General features: G+C 42.8%; 1 protein-coding gene across 7 annotated transcripts in view; it reads left to right on the top strand.

Annotated features, from left to right (window-relative positions):
• POLH (DNA polymerase eta) overlaps positions 1-17431 on the top strand; it is a 37044-nt gene extending 19613 nt beyond the window's left edge. For 4 of the 7 annotated variants that reach the window (XM_033217275.1, XM_033217276.1, XM_033217272.1 and 1 more), the window contains 6 exons: positions 3070-3173; positions 5867-5986; positions 6551-6674; positions 7189-7254; positions 12314-12483; positions 15465-16641. In XM_033217275.1, coding sequence (XP_033073166.1) covers positions 3070-3173; positions 5867-5986; positions 6551-6674; positions 7189-7254; positions 12314-12483; positions 15465-16359 — 1479 coding nt within the window. In that variant the 3' untranslated portion in view covers positions 16360-16641. Of the gene's footprint in view, positions 1-3069; positions 3174-5866; positions 5987-6550; positions 6675-7188; positions 7255-12313; positions 12484-13576; positions 13632-15464 lie in introns of those variants that run through there. The other 3 variants (XM_033217271.1, XM_033217277.1, XM_033217278.1) reach the window with 3 other exon arrangements.
• Positions 17432-19209: the final 1778 nt, after the last annotated feature.

Consider the following 19209-nt stretch of genomic DNA (forward strand, 5'->3'; position numbering starts at 1 on the left):
TCTAAATGACAGTTGGTCCTCTGTATCTGCAAGTTTCATATCTGGGGATTCAACCACCCATGGTTCAAAAATATATATATTTTTTAAATTAAAAGGCCCAATATAACAATGCAAAATTATACAAATGAAAAAACAAGTCCAGGCACAATGGCTCACACCTGTAATCCCAGCACTTTGGGAGGCCAAGGCAGGCAGATCACCTGAACCGAGGAGTTTGAGACCGGCCTGGGCAACATGGCAAAACCCATCTCTCCCAAAAATACAAAAAAATTAGCTGGGTGTGGTGGCACACACCTGTAGTCTCAGATGCTTTGGGGACTGAGGCACGATAATTGCTTGAACCTGGGAGGTGGAGGTTGCCGTGAGCTGAGATCGCACCATTGCACTCCAGCCTGGGCAACAGAGTGAGACTCTGTCTAAAAAAAAAGAAAGAAAGAAAGAAAAAAAAAAGAAAAGCCTAGTGTGGTGGCTCTTGCCTATAATCCCAGCATTTTGGGATGCCGAGGCAGGTGGATCATGGGGTCAGGAGTTTGAGACTAGCCTGGCCAACATGGTGAAACCCTGTCTCTACTAAAAATACAGAAAGTAGCTGGGTATGGTAGTGGTCACCTGTAAAAAATCCCAGCTACTCGGGAGGCTAAGGCAGAAGAATTGTTTGAACCCGGGAGGCATGGGTTGCAGTAAGCCGAGATCATGCCATTGCACTCCAGCCATTGCACTCTTGGGTAACAAGAGCAAGACTCCATCTCAAAAAAAAGAAAAGAAAAACCAATATACTATAAGAGCAGTTTATATAGCATTTACATTGTACGTTATAGGCGTTATAAGTAATTAGAGATGATTTAAAGTATACAGAAGGACATACAAAGGTTATATGCAAATACTACACCATTTTATATTATGGGAGTTGTGCATTTTATATACAGGACTTGGGATTTTGGCATTCACTGGGGGTCTTAGAACCAATCTCCTGCAGATATTGAGAGATGACAGTATTTCCTTAATGACTGAACTGTCTGTGGAAAAAAGGAAGCTAGTCTTTGAACTTACATCACTTGCTGAATTTTTATTTTTTATTATTTTTTTGAGATGGAGTTTCGCCCTGTTCCCCAGGCTGGAGTGCATGGCCTGATCTCAGTTCACTGCAGCCTCTGCCTCCCGGGTTCAGGTGATTCTCCTGCCTCAGCCTCCCGAGTAGCTGGGATTACAGGTGCACACCACCATGACCGGCTAATTCTTCTATTTTTACTGGAGACAGGGTTTCACCATATTGGCCAGGCTGGTCTGGAACTCCTGACCTCAAGTGATCCACCCACCTCGGCCTCCCAAAGTGCTGGGATTACAGGCGTGAGCCACCGTGCCCAGCCGCTTGCTGAATATTTTTGTATTATCTTGTTATGTGGAGTTGCCCGGGTATTTTATGCTTTTGCCTATTCCCTGTTTTCTTATGAGAGCAATAAAAGGAACAATAAAATTTTATTAATTTAGACCACTATTTTAATTTAGGGTACACAGTTCCCAAAAATTCAGGAGCAGAATAACTGGTTTTCTGATTAATTATGAATAAAGTATAGCAAGAGCCCAGGACTTTCATCCCTTTCTGACCAAAGCTCAGTAACTGGGCAGTGGCTGATTATCCTTGGTTGATACCTTCTCCTCCCTTCAATACAAGGAAAGTTGCCAAACTACCCATCTGAATTTTTTTGTTTTTTTGTTTTTTTGTTTTTTTGTTTCCTGGTTGAAGGGAAACAATAGCTTCAGTGTAATTTAAACCCAGACTAAATGTTGCCTGGTAGAAGTTCTTAACCAATCTCTCTAATGAATTTAATGATTTTATATTTTAAAACATAATTATAAAAATATAATTTTTAAATTATATAAAAAATATTTTAAAAATTATATTTTTATAATTTGCAAAATACCATTGAAGTGCTTTACTCTTAGAAAAGATTTATCTTGGCCGAGCGCAGTGGCTCACGCCTGTAATCCCAGAACTTTGAGAGCCTGAGGCTGGTGGATCACCTGAGGTTGGGAGTTCAAGACCAGCCTGACCAAAAAACTCCATCTCTACTAAAAATACAAAATTAATTAGCTGGGCATGGTGGCTCATGCCTGTAATCCCAGCTACTCAGGAGGCTGAGGCAGGAGAATTGCTTGAACCCGGGAGGCAGAGGTTGCAGAGAGCTGAGATTGTGCCATTGCACTCCAGCCTGGGCAACAAGAGCAAAACTCTGTCTTTAAAAAAAAAAAAAAGTTCTATTTGGAGACTGAGGTGGGCCAATCACGAGTTCAAGAGATCTCGAGGCCATCCTGGCCAACATGGTGAAACCCCGTCTCTACCAGAAATACAAAAATTAGCTGAGCATGGTGGCACACACCTGTAGTTCCAGCTCAGGAGGCTGAGGCAGGAGAATCGCGTGAACCCGGTGAGGGGGAGATTGCCTTGAGCCGAGATCGCACCACTACCTTCCAGCCTGGTGACAGAGCAAGACTCTGTCTCAAAAAAAGAAAAAAAAAAGAGTTCTCAAGGATTTAAGCTTTTTCATTTTTTAAGTGTTATTTATAAGAAGGTGTTTGTTATTGGAGAATGGTTTTGAGCCCAATCTCTGTAACAGATACTAAATTATGATAATTTGTGTTAAATTGGGGACTCAAAATGGACCAACTATTAAGAAATGTAAATGGGATAGGGTAAAACAAGTATGTTTCAGCATTTTTATATAGACACACTGAGAAATGCATCTTGCTTGAGTTTCTCCTGCAGTCTCTCTACTTTTCAAACCTCTTGAAGTAGGAATAGATGGGAAGGAAAAAATGACTAGAGGAAAACAGAATGGGAGAGATGTGGGAAGAAGAGTGAGGATAATGATTTTGCATCAGGATAATCATGTGGGATATCAAGTTTTAGAGATGTCTTGAGTTTCTGGTTTTATTTTTGTTTTTAATGTAGAAACCATTGGTTACAGCCATTAAGCTCTGTGTGTGTGTGTGTATGGTATGTGTATGTTTATATTCACCAACTTTGGTGGGTTGACAGTAACGAGGTTTTAACACTTTGCATGCTTCCAGGTCCTGGCAAAACTAGCCTGTGGACTAAACAAGCCCAACCGCCAAACCCTGGTTTCACATGGGTCAGTCCCACAGCTCTTCAGCCAAATACCCATTCGCAAAATGTAAGTATTCAGGCAGCACGTTAAATTTCATTTATATCCACGTGTAGAAACTCTCTGGTTGTAGTTTCTTGTGTTAGTAATTAAGGACTGGAGCCAGGAGAAATAGGTACCAGGCAGTTAGAAGGAAGACAACACAGAACATTTTGAAACACACGCTGAGATTTTTATTTTTATTTATTTATTTTTTGAGACAGAGTTTCACTCTTGTTGCCTACACTAGAGTGCAATGGCGCAGTGTCGGCTCCCTGCAACCTCCACCTCCCAGGTTCAAGCAATTCTCCTGTCTTAGGCTCCTGAGTAGCTGGAATTATAGGTGCTGACCACTACGCCTGGCTAATTTTTGTAATTTTGGTAGAGACAGGGTTTCACCATGTTGGCCAGGCTGCTCTCAAACTCTTGACCTCAGGTGATTCGCTGTCCTCAGCCTCCCAAAGTGCTGGGATTACAGGCGTGAGCCACTGTGCCCAGCCATGCTGAGACTTATTGAACCTTCAGTTCTGGGTTATCTGTGGCAGATACTTAATCCTGAATTTAAAAAAAATGAGCCAGGTGTGGTGGCTCACACCTGTAGTCCCAGCACTTTGGTAGGCCAGGGCAGGTGGATCGCTTGAGCCCAGGAGGTCAAAACCAGTCTAAGCAACATAGTGAGACCCCATCTCTACAAAAAATAAATAAATAGGCCAGGTGTGATGGCTCACGCCTGTAATCCCAACACTTTGGGAGGCCGAGGTGGGTGGATCACCTGAAGTCAGGAGTTCGAGACCAGCCTGGCCAACATGGTGAAACCCGATTTCTACTAAAAATACAAAAATTAGCTGAGCGTGGTGGTGGCGCCTGTAATCCTAACTACTTGGGAGACTGAGGCAGGAGACTCGCTTGAACCCAGGAGGCGGAGGTTGCAGTGAGCCGAAATGGCGCCATTGCACTCCAGCCTGGGTGACAAGAGCAAGACTCCGTCTTAAAAAATAATAATAATAATAAATCAAGTTTAGGCTGTATGTTTAACTTCCCTCTAGACTTTTTATTCAAGTCTGTTATTAAGTAACAAATAGGAATTTTACTTCTTTCTTTCCTCTAATAGCAAATCAAGGTGTTCAGGGCTGCTGAATTTCAGCTCCCAAAGTAGGCATTAGAGAAGAAGCCAAGTCAAATGAACAGGTTGTGCCTACCAGTTGTGTGGCTTTGACAAGGACTTATAATACTGTAGAAAGGACAAGGTAAAAAGCAATAGTAAAAGTGCTGTCATAAGACTGCATAATTGATAAATGAATTGTGCAGGTAGAACAAACTTCACAAAAGAAGGGAGTATTTGGAGAAGGATTTATAAAAAGGCATGGGATTTTGTTTTGAGATTTGGCACAATTTGGAGAGTCAGACAAAAACAGCAAAGCAGTACTGATTTGGAGAACTTTTTAGCACAAAGAGGGGAAAGTATGAGATATTTTCAGTGAACTGGGACCTAAAGTAGTTCAGCTGCACCATATTGAGGAAGATAATGGAAATAGACTGAAAAGATGATTTAAAGACAGATTATAGGGAGCCTCAAAGGCTAGGCTAAAGAATTTTGACCTTTTTTTTGAGACGGAGTCTCACTCTGTTGCCCAGGCTGGAGTGCAGTGGCATGATTTCGGCTCACTGTAGCCTCCACCTCCTGGGTTCAAGCGATTCTTCTGCTTCAGCCACCTGAGTAGCTGGGACCACAGCTGTATGCCACCACGCCCGACTAATTTTTGTATTTTTAGTAGAGATGAGGTTTCACTATTTTGGCCAGGCTGGTCTCAAACTCCTGGCCTCCAATGATCCGCCTGCCTTGGCCTCCCAAAGTACTGGGATTAGAGGCATGAGCCACTGTGCCCAGCTGACTGTGTTTATATTTAGAGCCCACTGCAGCCTTAACCCCCTGGGTTCCAGCAATCCTCCTGCCTCAGCCTCCCAAGTAGCTGGGACCACAGGCACATGCCACCATGCCCAGTTAATTTGCTGGAGTACAGTGGCACAATCTCGGCTCACTGTAACCTCTGCCTCCTGGGCTCAAGTGATCCTCCCACTTCAGCCTCCCAAGTAGCTGGGACTACAGTTGCACACCACCACACCCAACTAATTTTTTTGTATTTTTTTGTAGAGACAGGGTTTCGCCATGTTTTTCAGACTGTTCTCAAACTCTTGGGCTCAAGAGATCCACTCGCTTTGGCCTCCCAAAGTGCTGGGACTACAGGCGTGAGCCACCACACCTGGCCTTAATTTTTTTGTAGAGTTGGCGTCTTACTCTGTTGCCAAGGCTGGTCTCAAACTCCTGGACTCAAGCAGTCTTCCCGCCTTGGCCTCCCAAAGTGCTAGGATTATAGGCATGAGCCACTGTGCCCGGCCAGATTATATATTAAGTAAAGTTTTAGCCATGGAAGGGATTTATTTTGTGTTGGGATTTTAATCCCCAAACAGGACAGCAGGTGTTGTACAATTGAAAGTTTTATATCCAGTTTACTTGATAGTTAATCAAGGACTTTAACCTTTTGGTTATGTTATTGTTAATCTTCTCAAATTCTAACTCCCAGAGTAACTGAATTCCCAGAATATATGCTCTCATTTGTCCTGAACCTTTTGCAGAGCTACTTACAAAGTAGAATGTCTTATGTTTGCTGCTAATTAGATATTTATGATGTGACCTATCAATTCTTTGTCTCCTTTGTTATCAGCCGTAATCTTGGAGGAAAGCTAGGGGCCTCTGTCATTGAGATCCTAGGGGTAGAATACATGGGTGAACTGACACAGTTCACTGAATCCCAGCTCCAGAGTCATTTTGGGGAGAAGAATGGGTAAGTGATTCATTTTTTTTTTTATCATAAACTTTATGGAGATGCAATATTCAAATATAGACAAAAGCATCTAATAAAATCTAGACCTATCTTTAGGTTAACATTTGTTTCTTGAGATAATTTCACTGGTCCTTCTTGCTTTAAAATCTTGGGTCACTATGGCCTATAGTGTCTAGACTAGTTTTTTCCATGTACCTGGGTGGTTGATAGATAGGATTTGTTACTTTGATGCCTGAGTATATACTAATTACATCATTCATGCATGCTGAGATGCTATATTCTCTTAAAATGCTTGTTTAATGCCCTAGCAAGCACACACACACTTGGGGATATGAATCAGTGGCTTACTTGGCATTTTTCCAAAAATACAAATGATGACTTGGCTTTAGAAAGTAGAACCAGTGTTCTCATTGTCCATATATTGCACTGGAATTTACTGAGAAAGGCAGGATTTTGTCAGAGGTCCAGTACACTAAATTTTGGACAAGGTTTTAGTTATTTGGTTTTGTTTTAACAAGAATAATCACTTAATTTCACCTTAACGTTTTTTTCTGGTCTTATTAGGTCTTGGCTGTATGCCATGTGCCGAGGGATTGAACATGATCCAGTTAAACCCAGGCAACTACCCAAAACCATTGGCTGTAGTAAGAACTTCCCAGGAAAAACAGCTCTTGCTACTCGGGAACAGGTAAGCAGGCATTCTTGACAGAACATTACCTCTTTTAAAGGGGTCAGTGGGTAGGTTTTGGTAGCTGTGGAAGGTTTAATAGGTTAGAGGAGACCTTTATAAAGTATGAAGAAAACAGATGTTCTTTCCTTGGGTTGAAAATTGACTAGTTTATGATGATTACTTTTTTCCCTTTCTTCCATCGAAATAAAATGGAATTTCTCATTTGTTTAGTAGATGGAGACTTGGAAAGCTTAGGATATTATGCTTCAAGTTTGTGTCTTGCCTTTTTCTCAGAGCTGGAACATGCTTGAAAGTCACCTGATGGCAAACCAGCAGGAAAAGAAAATGAAAGACTTGAGCTAGGGCAGGACAGCAGGACTGGGAACATTTCTATGATCTGGTGATCCTTTGATTATGGGGAGTCTTTTGTGCACAGTTCTGTTTGGGAGAAAAGAAAGAACAAATACACCATCGAGTTCTTAATAGACTTCGAGTGTTTAAATGAAATATTAAAGTCTCAATACTTTTTTAGGTACAATGGTGGCTGTTGCAGTTAGCCCAGGAACTAGAGGAGAGACTGACTAAAGACCGAAATGATGTAAGATTTTCTTTCTTTATTCTTGGGGTAGGCTTTGCGATTTACGTATCAGCTGCTCTTTACCTTATGGAGCAGGAACAAAGACAGAAAAAAGTATTAGCATAGGAAATATCTGTTTTCTTTCTTTTTCTTTTTCCTTTTTTTTTTTTTTTTAAAGACATGGTCTCACAATCTCCCACACTGAGTATACTGGCACAATCATGGCTCACTGCAACCTTGACTTCCCAGGCTCAAGCTCTCCTCCCAACTCAGCCTCCTTAGTAGCTGGGACTACAGGTGCATGCCACTACAACTGGCTAAATTTTTTTATTTTTTGTAGAGACAGGGTCTTGCTAGGAGGAAATTTTAAGAAATCTTTTTTTTTTTTGAGACATAGAGTTTTCCCTCTTGTTGCCTAGGCTGGAGTGCAGTGGTATGATCTTGGCTCACTGCAACCTCTGCCTCCTGGTTCAAGTGATTCTCCTGCCTCACCCTCCCAAGTAGTTAGGATTACAGGCACACACCACCATACCCGGCCAGTTTTTTCTGGTATTTTCAGTAGAGACGGGGTTCTACCATATTGGCCAGGCTGGTCTTGAATGCCTCACCTCAGGTGATCCGCCCACCTCAGCCTCCCAAAATGTTGGGATTACAGACATAAGCCACCACGCCCAGCCAGTAGTGGCAGTTGTAAGCACATTTTATTGTGTATATTTGATGTTTACAACATGATGCTATGGGATACATATAGTAAAATGGTTACTATAGTGTAGCAAATTAACATATCTATCATTTCACATACTTTTTTGAAAAAAAAAAAAAGTAGTTAAAATCTACTTAAAATCCCTAATAGAATTTTATTAACTATAGTCCTCACTTGTACATTAGCTCAATAGACTTGTTCACCCTACGTGTCTGCTACTTTATGTCCTTTTACTTACATCTCCCCATTTCTTCCTCCCCTCCCCCATCCCAGGTAACCACTGTTTTATTCTCTGTCTCTGTATATTTGACTTTAAAAAAAAAATTCTGATCATTTACATTTTTCTTTCTTATGTTAAAGACATCTGATGATTAGTTTCTCTCCTTTTTTTTTTGAGACTGAGTTTTGCTCTATCACCCAGGCTAGAGTGCAGTGGAGCAATCTTGGCTCACTGCAACCTCCGCCTCCCAAGTTCAAGTGATTCTCCTGTCTCAGCCTCCTGAGTAGCTGGTATTACAGGTGCCTGCCACCACGCCTGGCTAATTTTTTTATTTTTAGTAGAGATGGGGTTTCACCATATTGGCTGCGCTGATCTTGAACTCCTGACCTCATGCGATCTGCCCATCTTGGCCTCCCAAAGTGTTGGGATTACAGGCATAAGCCACCACACCTGGCAGTTTCTCTCCTTTTAAAATAGCTTTATTGACATATACTTTACATACCATAAAATTCAACCATTTAAAATAGTTCAGTGGTTTTAGTATATTGCAGAGTTCTACAACTATTCTACAATCAACTTTAGAGCATTTTTATCACCCCCAAAAGAAATCTTGTACCCATTACCGGTCACTCCCCATTTCTCTCCCAGCTACCCCCCAGCCCTAGGCAACCGCAACCACTACATTGCTTACTGTTCTGGACATTTCATATAAATGTGGTCTTTTGTGACTGGCTTGAAGTCTTTCACTTAACATGTTTTCAAGGTTCAGCCGTATTGTACTGTGTATCAGTACTTACTCTTTTTTTTTTTTGAGACAGAGTCTTGCTCTGTCACCGGGCAGGAGTGCAGTGGTGCAGTCTTGGCTCACTGTAACCTCCGCCTCTCAAGTTCAAGTGATTCTGCTGCCTTAGCCTCCCGAGTAGCTGGGACTATTGGCACACGCCACCACGTCCCGCTAACTTTTGTGTTTTTAGTAGAGACAGGGTTTCACCATGTTGGCCAGGGTGGTCTTGATCTTTTGACCTTGTGATCCTCCTGCCTCGGCATCCCAAAGTGCTGGGATTACAGGCGTGAGCCAGCACACCTGGCCAGAACTGACACCTTTTTATGGCTGAATAATATTCTATTGTATTAATATGTACCATATTTTGCTTATCTGCTTATTAGTGAATGGACATTTGAATTATTTCCACTTTTGGCTATTATGAATAATGTTAATATGAACATTCATCTACAAGTTTTTGTGTAGACATCTGTTTTCTTTTCAGCATATACCTTGGAGTATAATTTCTGGGTCACATGGTAACTCTATGTTTAGCATTTTGAGGAATCGCCAGACTGTTTTCCACAGTGGCTACACCATTTCACATCCCTACCATCAATATAAGAGGGTTCCAATTTTTCCACATCCTTGTTACTGACTTTAGATTTTAGCCATTCTAGTGGGTGTGAAATGGTATCTCATTATGGTTTGACTTATATTCTCTGATAATCTTTTCATATGCTTGTTGGACATTTGTATATCTTTGGGAAATGTTTGTTGAAATCCTCTTCCTGGGCCGGGAGTGGTGGCTCAAACTTTCGGAGGCTGAGGCAAGTCACCTGAGGTCAGGAGTTCAAGGCTAGCCTGATCAACATGGCGAAACCCTGTCTCTACTAAAAATACAAAAATTAGCTGGGCGTGGTGGCGGGCATCTATAATCCCAGCTATGCAGGAGGCTGAGGCAGGAGAATCTCTTGAACCGGGAGGTGGAGGTTGCAGTGAGCCGAGATGGCGCCATTGCACTCCAGCCTGGGCGACAAGAGCAAAGCTCCATCTCAAAAAAAAGAAAAGAAAAAGAAAAAAGAAAAATCCTCTTCCCTCTTTTAAATTGAGTTGTCTGTTTATTATTGAGTTTTAACATGTCCCTTGTCAGATACGTGATTTGATGCATACTCTTCTTTTGAAATGTCGTGGAGTTCTACAAGTCAACTGTACATGTCAAGAATAGTCCAAAACTGCTTGTTTGCTTTTTAGCTGGAATTGGTGGTAAATGTTTGTTCCTTTGGTAGGCATCATAAAGAGGGATTTGATCCAGTTGTGTTATCGCGCTGTTCAGCTTTTGCCCACTAGGTGGCACTTGTTTCTCATCTCTCCATAAGCCCCTGGGACCTTTCTTTCCACTTTTTTTCCTAAGAGACAGGGTCTTGGCTGTCATCCATGCTGGGGCACAGTAACACAACCTTAGCTCACTGCAGCCTTGTAGCCTCAACCTTCTGGGCTCAAGTACACCTCCTGCCTTAGCCTCCCACAGTGCTGAGAGTACAGGCATGAGCCACTGTGCCTAGCCTTTTCTTCCCACTTTGTATCCAGAGGGGATCCCTGAAAATCTGTCTTTAAGCTTCAAAGGACTTTATGCCAAAAATAATTCAGGACATAGCACATCCTATCACTTCACTGTTTAAAACATTCCAGTGGTTTCTCTTCACACTTAAGGCATATTAAGGAAGTTTTTAAAGTAATTCTATAAAGCCAAATATAATCTAATTTCTTGCTACTTCTCTGACCCCATCTTTTATCTTCCCCTCACTTATTCTAGTCTCCACTTCATTGGCTTCCTTCCCTTTATCTAACACACTAAGCTCTTACTTCAGCACTTCCCGTTTCTTTGCCCTGGAGACTGTTCATATATTATTAATATTTGCTTCCTTGCTTTATTCAAATCTCTGCTCATGTTTTACCTTTTCCAGGAGGTCCTCCCTAGTTACCCTGTCACAGCAGCAGCCTCCATCACTCTCTGCTTTATTCTGTTTTTCTTCATAGCACTCATCTCTGTGGTCATTTGTTACATGTCTATTTATTATTATCTATAGTTCCTACTACAACATAGGATCCATGAGGACCTGGACTTTATTTTGTTCTCTCCTGCATCTCTAGGCACTGTCTAGGCATGCAGTTACAGTTGAATAATTTTAGTCAACAAGGACTCCTTTGTAATTGCCAATTTGTATTCCCTCAAGATATATACATCTGTACAGATGTATTTTTTATCCAAAAAGTAGTTCCTGCTCTTAGCTTGTTTTCCTTAGGAGTACTTCTTCTCACTAGCATCTTTTGATAGGGGTCCCTTATGTAGAATTTTCACCTTATATTTCTGCCTCTTGACCATTACGTCTCAGTTTGCTGAGATTACAGTATTCAGATGCTTCAGACTTCATTGAAAAGTGAGTCATGATCTTGCTCTCTCAAGGCAGGCTCACTACATGGTATCTTCTCAGATAAGCTGTAAAAAGGTATTGGTAGAAACTTCTGGAATTGGTGGTGAATGTTTGTTTACCATAAGAGCCCCAGGGCAGAAAAAAAGATATGACTTGAAGGCTAGTTCCACTTTGCTTTCAGACAATTACTTACCTGAAACCTTCCTTCAGTCACAAAATAGTATCTAGTATTGTAGATATTTGTTATAATTGTCCTGCTTAGACACCATGAAAAACATTCAGGTGAGTCCCATTTTCATTTGTTCTGTCCTGTTCCCATCATCTGTCAAAATATCCCAGATACTCCGATGTTCCATAATCCAAATTATGTCTTCTTCAGTTACTTTTTACACCCAGAAATAGCATAAACATTTTTTTGTGGAACCATGTAATCAGATTTCTATTCAGAAAATGCATTCTGTTACATATAGATTCTTTTTTTTTTTGAGACAGAGTCTTGCTCTGTCATCCAGGCTGGAGTGCAATGGCGCCATCTTGGCTCACTGCAACCTCGGCCTCCTAGGTTCAAGCAATTCTCCTGTCTCACCCTCCCTAGTAGCTGGGATTATAGGCGCCTGCCACCACGACTGGCTGGTTTTTTGTATTTTTCAGTAGAGATGGGGTTTCGCCATGTTGGCCAGGCTAGACTCAAACTCCTGACTTCAGGTGATCCACCCGCCTCAGCCTCCCCAGGTGCTGGGATTGCAGGCGTGAGCCACCATGCCTGGCTTCTTTCTCTTTTTTATATTTTATCTTTACTCTTTGCAGAACTCAGTTTACCTTTATTCTTGACTTTTAAACTACTGTTTCCAAACCATTGTCACCCTGGTTCTTTTAATTTCCTCTCCTGCAGTTCAGTACCTAGAATTCAGATGCTCCTCATAACTTTATTTCTGGTCTCCATCCCTTCCCATCCACAGAATGACAGGGTAGCCACCCAGCTGGCTGTGAGCATTCGTGTACAAGGAGACAAACGCCTCAGCAGCCTGCGCCGCTGCTGTGCCCTTACCCGCTATGATGCTCACAAGATGAGCCATGATGCATTTACTGTCATCAAGAACTGTAATACTTCTGGAATCCAGACAGAATGGTGAGTTCTTTTCTAGCTCATCTTCTCCGAAGAGACTTTGCCTTGTCTTTGCTCTAAAAGTAGTAGGCATCTGAGCTCTTCCATCTGGGATAGACTCTGACTCAGACTACCAGTACCTATTACTCTGGGAGAAAATACAGTACCAACCTTAGAAACAAGATAGCTCAGCGCAGATCCTTTGCCTACAGCTGATACGTTCCAGTTCCCAGGAGAAGGTTAGACCCTTACCCTGTATTGGCTTGGTCAGGGAAATGATCAGTTGCACTTGGAGAACAGGGCCCAAATTTCAAGGATACATTTGGGAACTTCAAACTACTTGATTGTTCTATCCTAAAAGCATCTTTCTTGATTATAAAGGTGACCTGTGTTCACTGATAATCTCTATCTGACATCCCAACTCAGTTAGAAGCTCCACTGCTTTTATACTGAATGTCATATTCATTAGTAAACTTCACTTCTGTTGGTCATGAAATATAAGCCTCTTTTTGGAGCATCTTCATTTTCTGTCCAGATATTTTTTTTTTTTTTTTTTTTTTTTTTTGAGACGGAGGGAGTCTCGCTCTGTCACCCAGGCTGGAGTGCTGTGGCCGGATCTCAGCTCACTGCAAGCTCCGCCTCCCGGGTTCACGCCATTCTCCTGCCTCAGCCTCCTGGGTAGCTGGGACTACAAGCGCCGCCACGTCGCCCGGCTAGTTTTTTTTTTTTTTGTAGTTTTTAGTAGAGACGGGGTTTGACCGTGTTAGCCAGGATGGTCTCGATCTCCTGACCTCGTGATCCGCCCGTCTCGGCCTCCCAAAGTGCTGGGATTACAGGCTTGAGCCACCGCGCCCGGCCTCTGTCCAGATATTAATGATTTTCAGGATTGGAATCCTTTAATTACATATTTAATAAAGCCCTTACTTTTTTTAAAGTATTCCAAATTCACAATAGAAATATAATTATGAGAGAAAGGTAAGTCGGTTGCTCACTTACAGATGTATATTGGAGATTATACAAAATAAAATCAAAGTTTAATCACTTAAGTTATTACTTATCTAAATATATTGGCAGTACAATTATATGTACAGACCTATAATATGGTGGAGTCTCTTAGTCTTTGTTCATAGGGCCGGGCACAGTGGCTCACGCCTGTAATCCCAGCACTTTCAGAGGCCGAGGCAGGCAGATCACCTGAGATCAGGAGTTCAAGACCAGCCCGGCCAACATGGTGAAACCCTGTCTCTACTAAAAATACAAAAATTAGCCAGGCATGGTGGTGGGTGCCTGTAATCCCAGCTACTTGGGAGGCTGAGGCAGAAGAATTGCTTGAACCTGGGAGGTGGAGGTTGCAGTGAGCCCAGATTGCACCATTGCACTCTAGCCTGGGCAACAAGAGCGAAACTCCGTCTCCAACAACAACAACAAAAATAAATAAATAAATACATAAAGTCTTTGTTCTTAGAATAATTTACTTAATACTTCCTGATGTATTTATTTTCAAATACTGAAGTTTTACAAAACCAAATAACAACCATGGTACTAATGTACACATGAAACCTTATTTGAAAAGTTATAAATTGACAAACTACAACGAATACTACTCACCAACCGTGTGAAACTCCGTGATGCACAAGGAAGAATAAAAATTATCTGATTATAAGACTGTCCCAAAGCATGACACCTGAGGATAGTGGGATACTTTTTTTTTTTTTTTGAGACGGAATCTCGCTCTTGTTGCCTAGGCTGGAGTGCAGTGGTGCGATCTCAGCCCACTGCAATCTCTGCCTCCTGGGTTCAAACAGTTCTCCTGCCTCAGCCTTCTGAGTAGCTGGGATTACAGATGCCCACTATCACACCTAGCTAAGTTTTGTACTTTTAGTAGAGACAGGGTTTCTCCATGTTGGCCAGGCTGATCTCAAACTCCTGATCTCAGGTGATCCACCCACCTCGGACTCCCAAAGTGCTGGGATTACAGGCATGAGCCACTGCACCCAGCCGATACTTTAATAACTTTAAAATGACATTTACCTTTTACCTAATTGAAGGACTAATCTGTACATAAAAGCATGTTTCATCTTCTGAAATTCAGCTCATGTGAAAATTTGATTAGACACAATAAGGAACTTTATGACAAAAATTTCTGATTTCTTTTTTTTTTTTTGAGAGGGAGTCTGGCTCTGTCGCCCAGGCTGGAGTGCAGTGGCGCGATCTTTGCTCACTGCAACCTCTGCCTCCTAGGTTCAAGCAGTTCTTCTGCCTCAGCTTCCCAAGTAGCTGGGATTAGAGGCGCGTGCCACCACACCCAGCTAATTTTTGTATTTTAGTAGAGATGGGGTTTCACCATGTTGGCCAGGCTGATCTCGTACTCCAGACCTCATGACCCACCCGCCTTGGCCTCCCAAAGTGCTGGAATTACAGGCGTGAGCCACCACGCCCAGCTATGACAAGAATTTCTTAAAATGTTTCTGAAATTGGGACTAGTAACGAAAAGCAGTTGTGGAATTTCATTCTCTAGAAATTCCAGAGTGGTAAGTCAGTCAGGGTTAGGTAGTGCCCTGTTTAAAAACGGGATAATGGCTAAGAGGATTTTTTCAAGTCTTTCTAGTCTAAATATTCCAAAGCTTTTTGTTGTCCTGAATAAAATTTCTTGCCCCAACCCTGAATTACAGCAGCTTTCCAGTGATACCTTATAAAAAACAATAATTTCTGGCTGTCGGGAGGTGAGTGGTTACTAAATTAGTGGTTCTCGAGATATAACATCAGCACCACCTAGGTAATTAAATTCTCTGTCATCCCAGGTCTGTTAATCTCTGATACACATTAATGTTTGAGAACCACTGCAGTAAAGAACAATTTCTGTGGCAGAACCAGAATCCTAGTCATCTATGGATTAAATCTGTCCTATGGTGAAGTAAAACAGATACAATTCATGGACTTAGCAATAGGTCACTATTTTAATATTCTAAATTGCTAATCATCTTATTTCTTTACTTTCTGTATAGGTCTCCTCCTCTCACAATGCTTTTCCTCTGTGCTACAAAATTTTCTGCCTCTGCCCCTTCATCTTGCACAGACATCACCAGCTTCTTGAGCAGTGACCCAAGTTCTCTGCTAAAGGTGCCAGTTACCAGCTTAGAAGCTAAGACCGAGGGAAGTGGCCCAGTGGTGACAGCCACTAAGAAAGCAACCACATCTCTGGAATCATTCTTCCAAAAAGCTGCAGAAAGGCAGAAAGTTAAAGAAGCTTCACTTTCATCTCTTACTGCTCCCACTCAGGCTCCCACGATCAATTCGCCGTCCAAGCCCTCATTACCTTTTCAAACCAGTCAAACTACAGGAACTGAGCCCTTCTTTAAGCAGAAAAGTTTGCTTCTAAAGCAGAAACAGCTTCATAATTCTTCAGTTTCTTTCCCCCCACAAAATCCATGGTCCAACTGTAAAGCATTACCAAATTCTTTACCAATAGAGTATCCAGGCTGTGTCCCTGTTTGTGAAGGGGTATTGAAGCTAGAATCCTCTAAAGCAACTCCTGCAGAGATGGATTTGGCACACAACAGCCAAAGCATGTATGCTTCTTCAGCTTCCAAATCTGCGCTGGAGGTGACTCAGAAACCAACCCCAACTCCAAGTCTTCTAGCTGCTGAGGACCAAGTGCCCTGTGAGAAGTGTGGCTCCGTGGTACCAGTATGGGATATGCCTGAACACATGGACTATCATTTTGCATTGGAGTTGCAGAAATCCTTCTTGCAGCCCCACTCTTCAAACCCCCAGGTTGTTTCTGCCATATCTCATCAAGGCAAAAGAAATCCCAAGAGCCCTTTGGCCTGCACTAATAAACGCCCCAGGCCTGAGGGCATGCAAACATTGGAATCATTTTTTAAGCCGTTAACACATTAGTGCTGCCCTCAGGCTTGCCTTTAGGATTTAATATTTTTTATCTCTACAGATCTTTAATATTTTATCTTTACAGATTTCCCTGAGAAGAGGAATTATGAAATTTTTAATACAAAAAATCCATTTAGGTGCCGAGTTATAGTCCCATCTCTTCACAAGCGTGGATTCTAATCCCACTGCTGATAGAGATGTAAAAATTCATCCTACCATTGAGTTTTTAATCTTTAGCATTTAGGGAGGCAGTGTCATATAGTAAAAAGTGTGTGGGCCTTGGAGTCTAAGAGACCTGGTTGCAAACTTAGCTCTGCTTAATACAATGAGGGCCTTGAACAAGTCATTTTTTCACTTTCTTATCTGTAAAATGGAGATAATACCTTACAGATTATTGCAGATTAATAACAATGTATTCAAATTATATAACTTGGTCAGGTACAATGGCTCACGCCTGTAATCCCAACACTTTGTGAGGCCAAGGCAGATGGATCACCTGAGGTCAGGAGTTCGAGACCAGTCTGGCCAACATGGCAAAACCCTGTCTCTACTAAAAACAGAAAAATTAGCCAGGCATGTTCCAGGCACCTGTAATTCCAGCTACTCAGAGGCTGAGGCAGGAGAATTGCTTTAACCCTGGAGGCAGAGGTTGCAGTGAGCTGGGATCATGCTACTGCACTCCAACCTGGGCAACAGCGCAAGACCATCTCAAAAAATAAAAACTACAGGCAATGCCAAAGCACTTTGGGAGCCTGAGGCAGGGAGATCACCAGATCAGGAGTTTGAGACCAGCCTGTGAAACATGTTAAAACCCCATCTCTACTAAAATTACCAAAAAAATTAGCCGGGCATGGTGGCACACGCCTGTAATCCCAGCTACTCAGGAGGCTGAGGCAGGAGAATCACTTGAACCTGGGAGGCGGAGGTTGGAGTGAACTGAGATCGCACCACTGACTGCACTCCAGCCTGGGCAACAGAGTGAGACTCCGCCTCAAACAAAAACAAGAACAAACAAAGTTGCCACAGAAAAGGGACCAAGTTTAAAAAAGGGTTATAAATGTAATGAGACTTGCATAGTTAAAAATAAAAAGCGAATTTTCTTTTTTTTTTTTGAGACGGAGTCTCCCTCTGTCGTCAGGCTGGAATGCAGTGGTGCGATCTCAGCTCACCACAACCTCTACCTGGGTTCAAGCAATTTTCCTGCCTCAGCCTCCCAAGTAGCTGGGACTATAGGTGCATTCTACCATGCTCAGCTAATTTTTGTATTTTTAATAGAGATGAGGTTTCACCATGTTGGTCAGGATGGTCTTGATTGCTTGACCTCATGATCTGCCTGCCTCGGCCTCCCAAAGTTGCTGGGATTACAAATGTTAGCCACCGATCCGGGCCCCCGAAAAAAAAGGGATTTTAAGAAAAGCTCTCTAGGCTAGGTGTGGTTCCTCATGCCTATAATCCCAGCATTTAGGGAGGCTGAGGCGGGTGGATTGCAGGACCTCAGGAGTTCGAGACCAACCTAGGCAAGGTGGCGAAACCCTGTCTCTACTAAAAAAAATAAGCTGGTCATGGCAGGCGCCTGTAATCCCAGCTACTCCGGAGACTGAGGCAGGAGAATCGCTTGAACCTGGAAGGTGGAGGTTGCAGTGAGTTGAGATCACGCCACTGCACTCCAGCCAGGGTGACAGTGAGAAACTGTCTCAAAAAAACACAAGAAAAACTTGCTAGCTCTGTGATGGGCAGTTCACATAATACCTTGACCAGATTTACATGTTTTCAGTTGGAGAATGTGAGGTGAAGCCTTGAAACCCTAAAAGTGATACGGTAGGCCGGGCGCGGTGGCTCAAGCCTGTAATCCCAGCACTTTGGGAGGCCGAGACGGGCGGATCACGAGGTCAGGAGATCGAGACCATCCTGGCTAATACGGTGAAACCCCGTCTCTACTTAAAAATACAAAAAACTAGCCGGGCGATGAGGCGGGCGCCTGTAGTCCCAGCTACTCGGGAGGCTGAGGCAGGAGAATGGTGTAAACCCAGGAGGCGGAGCTTGCAGTGAGCTGAGATCCGGCCACTGCACTCCAGCCTGGGTGGCAGAGCAAGACTCCGTCTCAAAAAAAAAAAAAAAAAGTGATACGGTAACTAGGGCAGGTCTCTCTCTACACAAAAGCGACTTTCATACAGGTAAACCCTATTATACCCTCAGTTTAACCATTGGCCTATCTCTTGCATTTTGTTCTAATGTAGAATTAGATTGCTACTTGACCATTTCAGGAACTCTGTTTAGATAAGTCATAATCAAATCTTGCCGGGCGCGGTGGTTTATGCCTGTTATCCCAGCACTTTGGGAGACCAAAGCAGGTGGACCACGTGAAGTCAGGAGTTCAAGACCAGCCTGGCCAACATGGCGAGACCCGTATCTACTAAAAATACAAAAATTAGCCGGGCGTGGTGGCAGGTGCCGGTAATCCCAGCTACCCAGGAGGCTGAGGCAGGAGAATCAATTGAACCTGGGAGGCAGAGGTTGCAGTGAGCCGAGATTGCCACTGCATTCCAGCCTGGGTGACAGAGTAACTGTCTCAAAAAAAAACAACAAACACTAGATCATCTCTAGAACATTGCTACTCCCAAGTATGATTTGAGGAACAGCAGCCTCAGTATCGCCAGGGAACTTGTTAGAAATAGTCTCAGCCTCACCACTACTCCCACTTAATTGTAATCTATTAACAAGATTTCCCAGTGTGAGCCAGGCTCGGTGGCTCATTCCTGTAATCCCAGCACTTTGGGAGGCTCAAGCGGGCAGATCACGAGGTCAAGAGATTAAGACCATCCTGGCCAACATGGTGAAACCCCGTCTCTACTAAAAATACAA

The sequence above is a fragment of the Trachypithecus francoisi genome, unplaced genomic scaffold (assembly GCF_009764315.1).
Source record: "Trachypithecus francoisi isolate TF-2019V2 unplaced genomic scaffold, Tfra_2.0 Lachesis_group10, whole genome shotgun sequence".
In the NCBI taxonomy this organism is placed as follows: Eukaryota; Metazoa; Chordata; class Mammalia; order Primates; family Cercopithecidae; genus Trachypithecus; species Trachypithecus francoisi.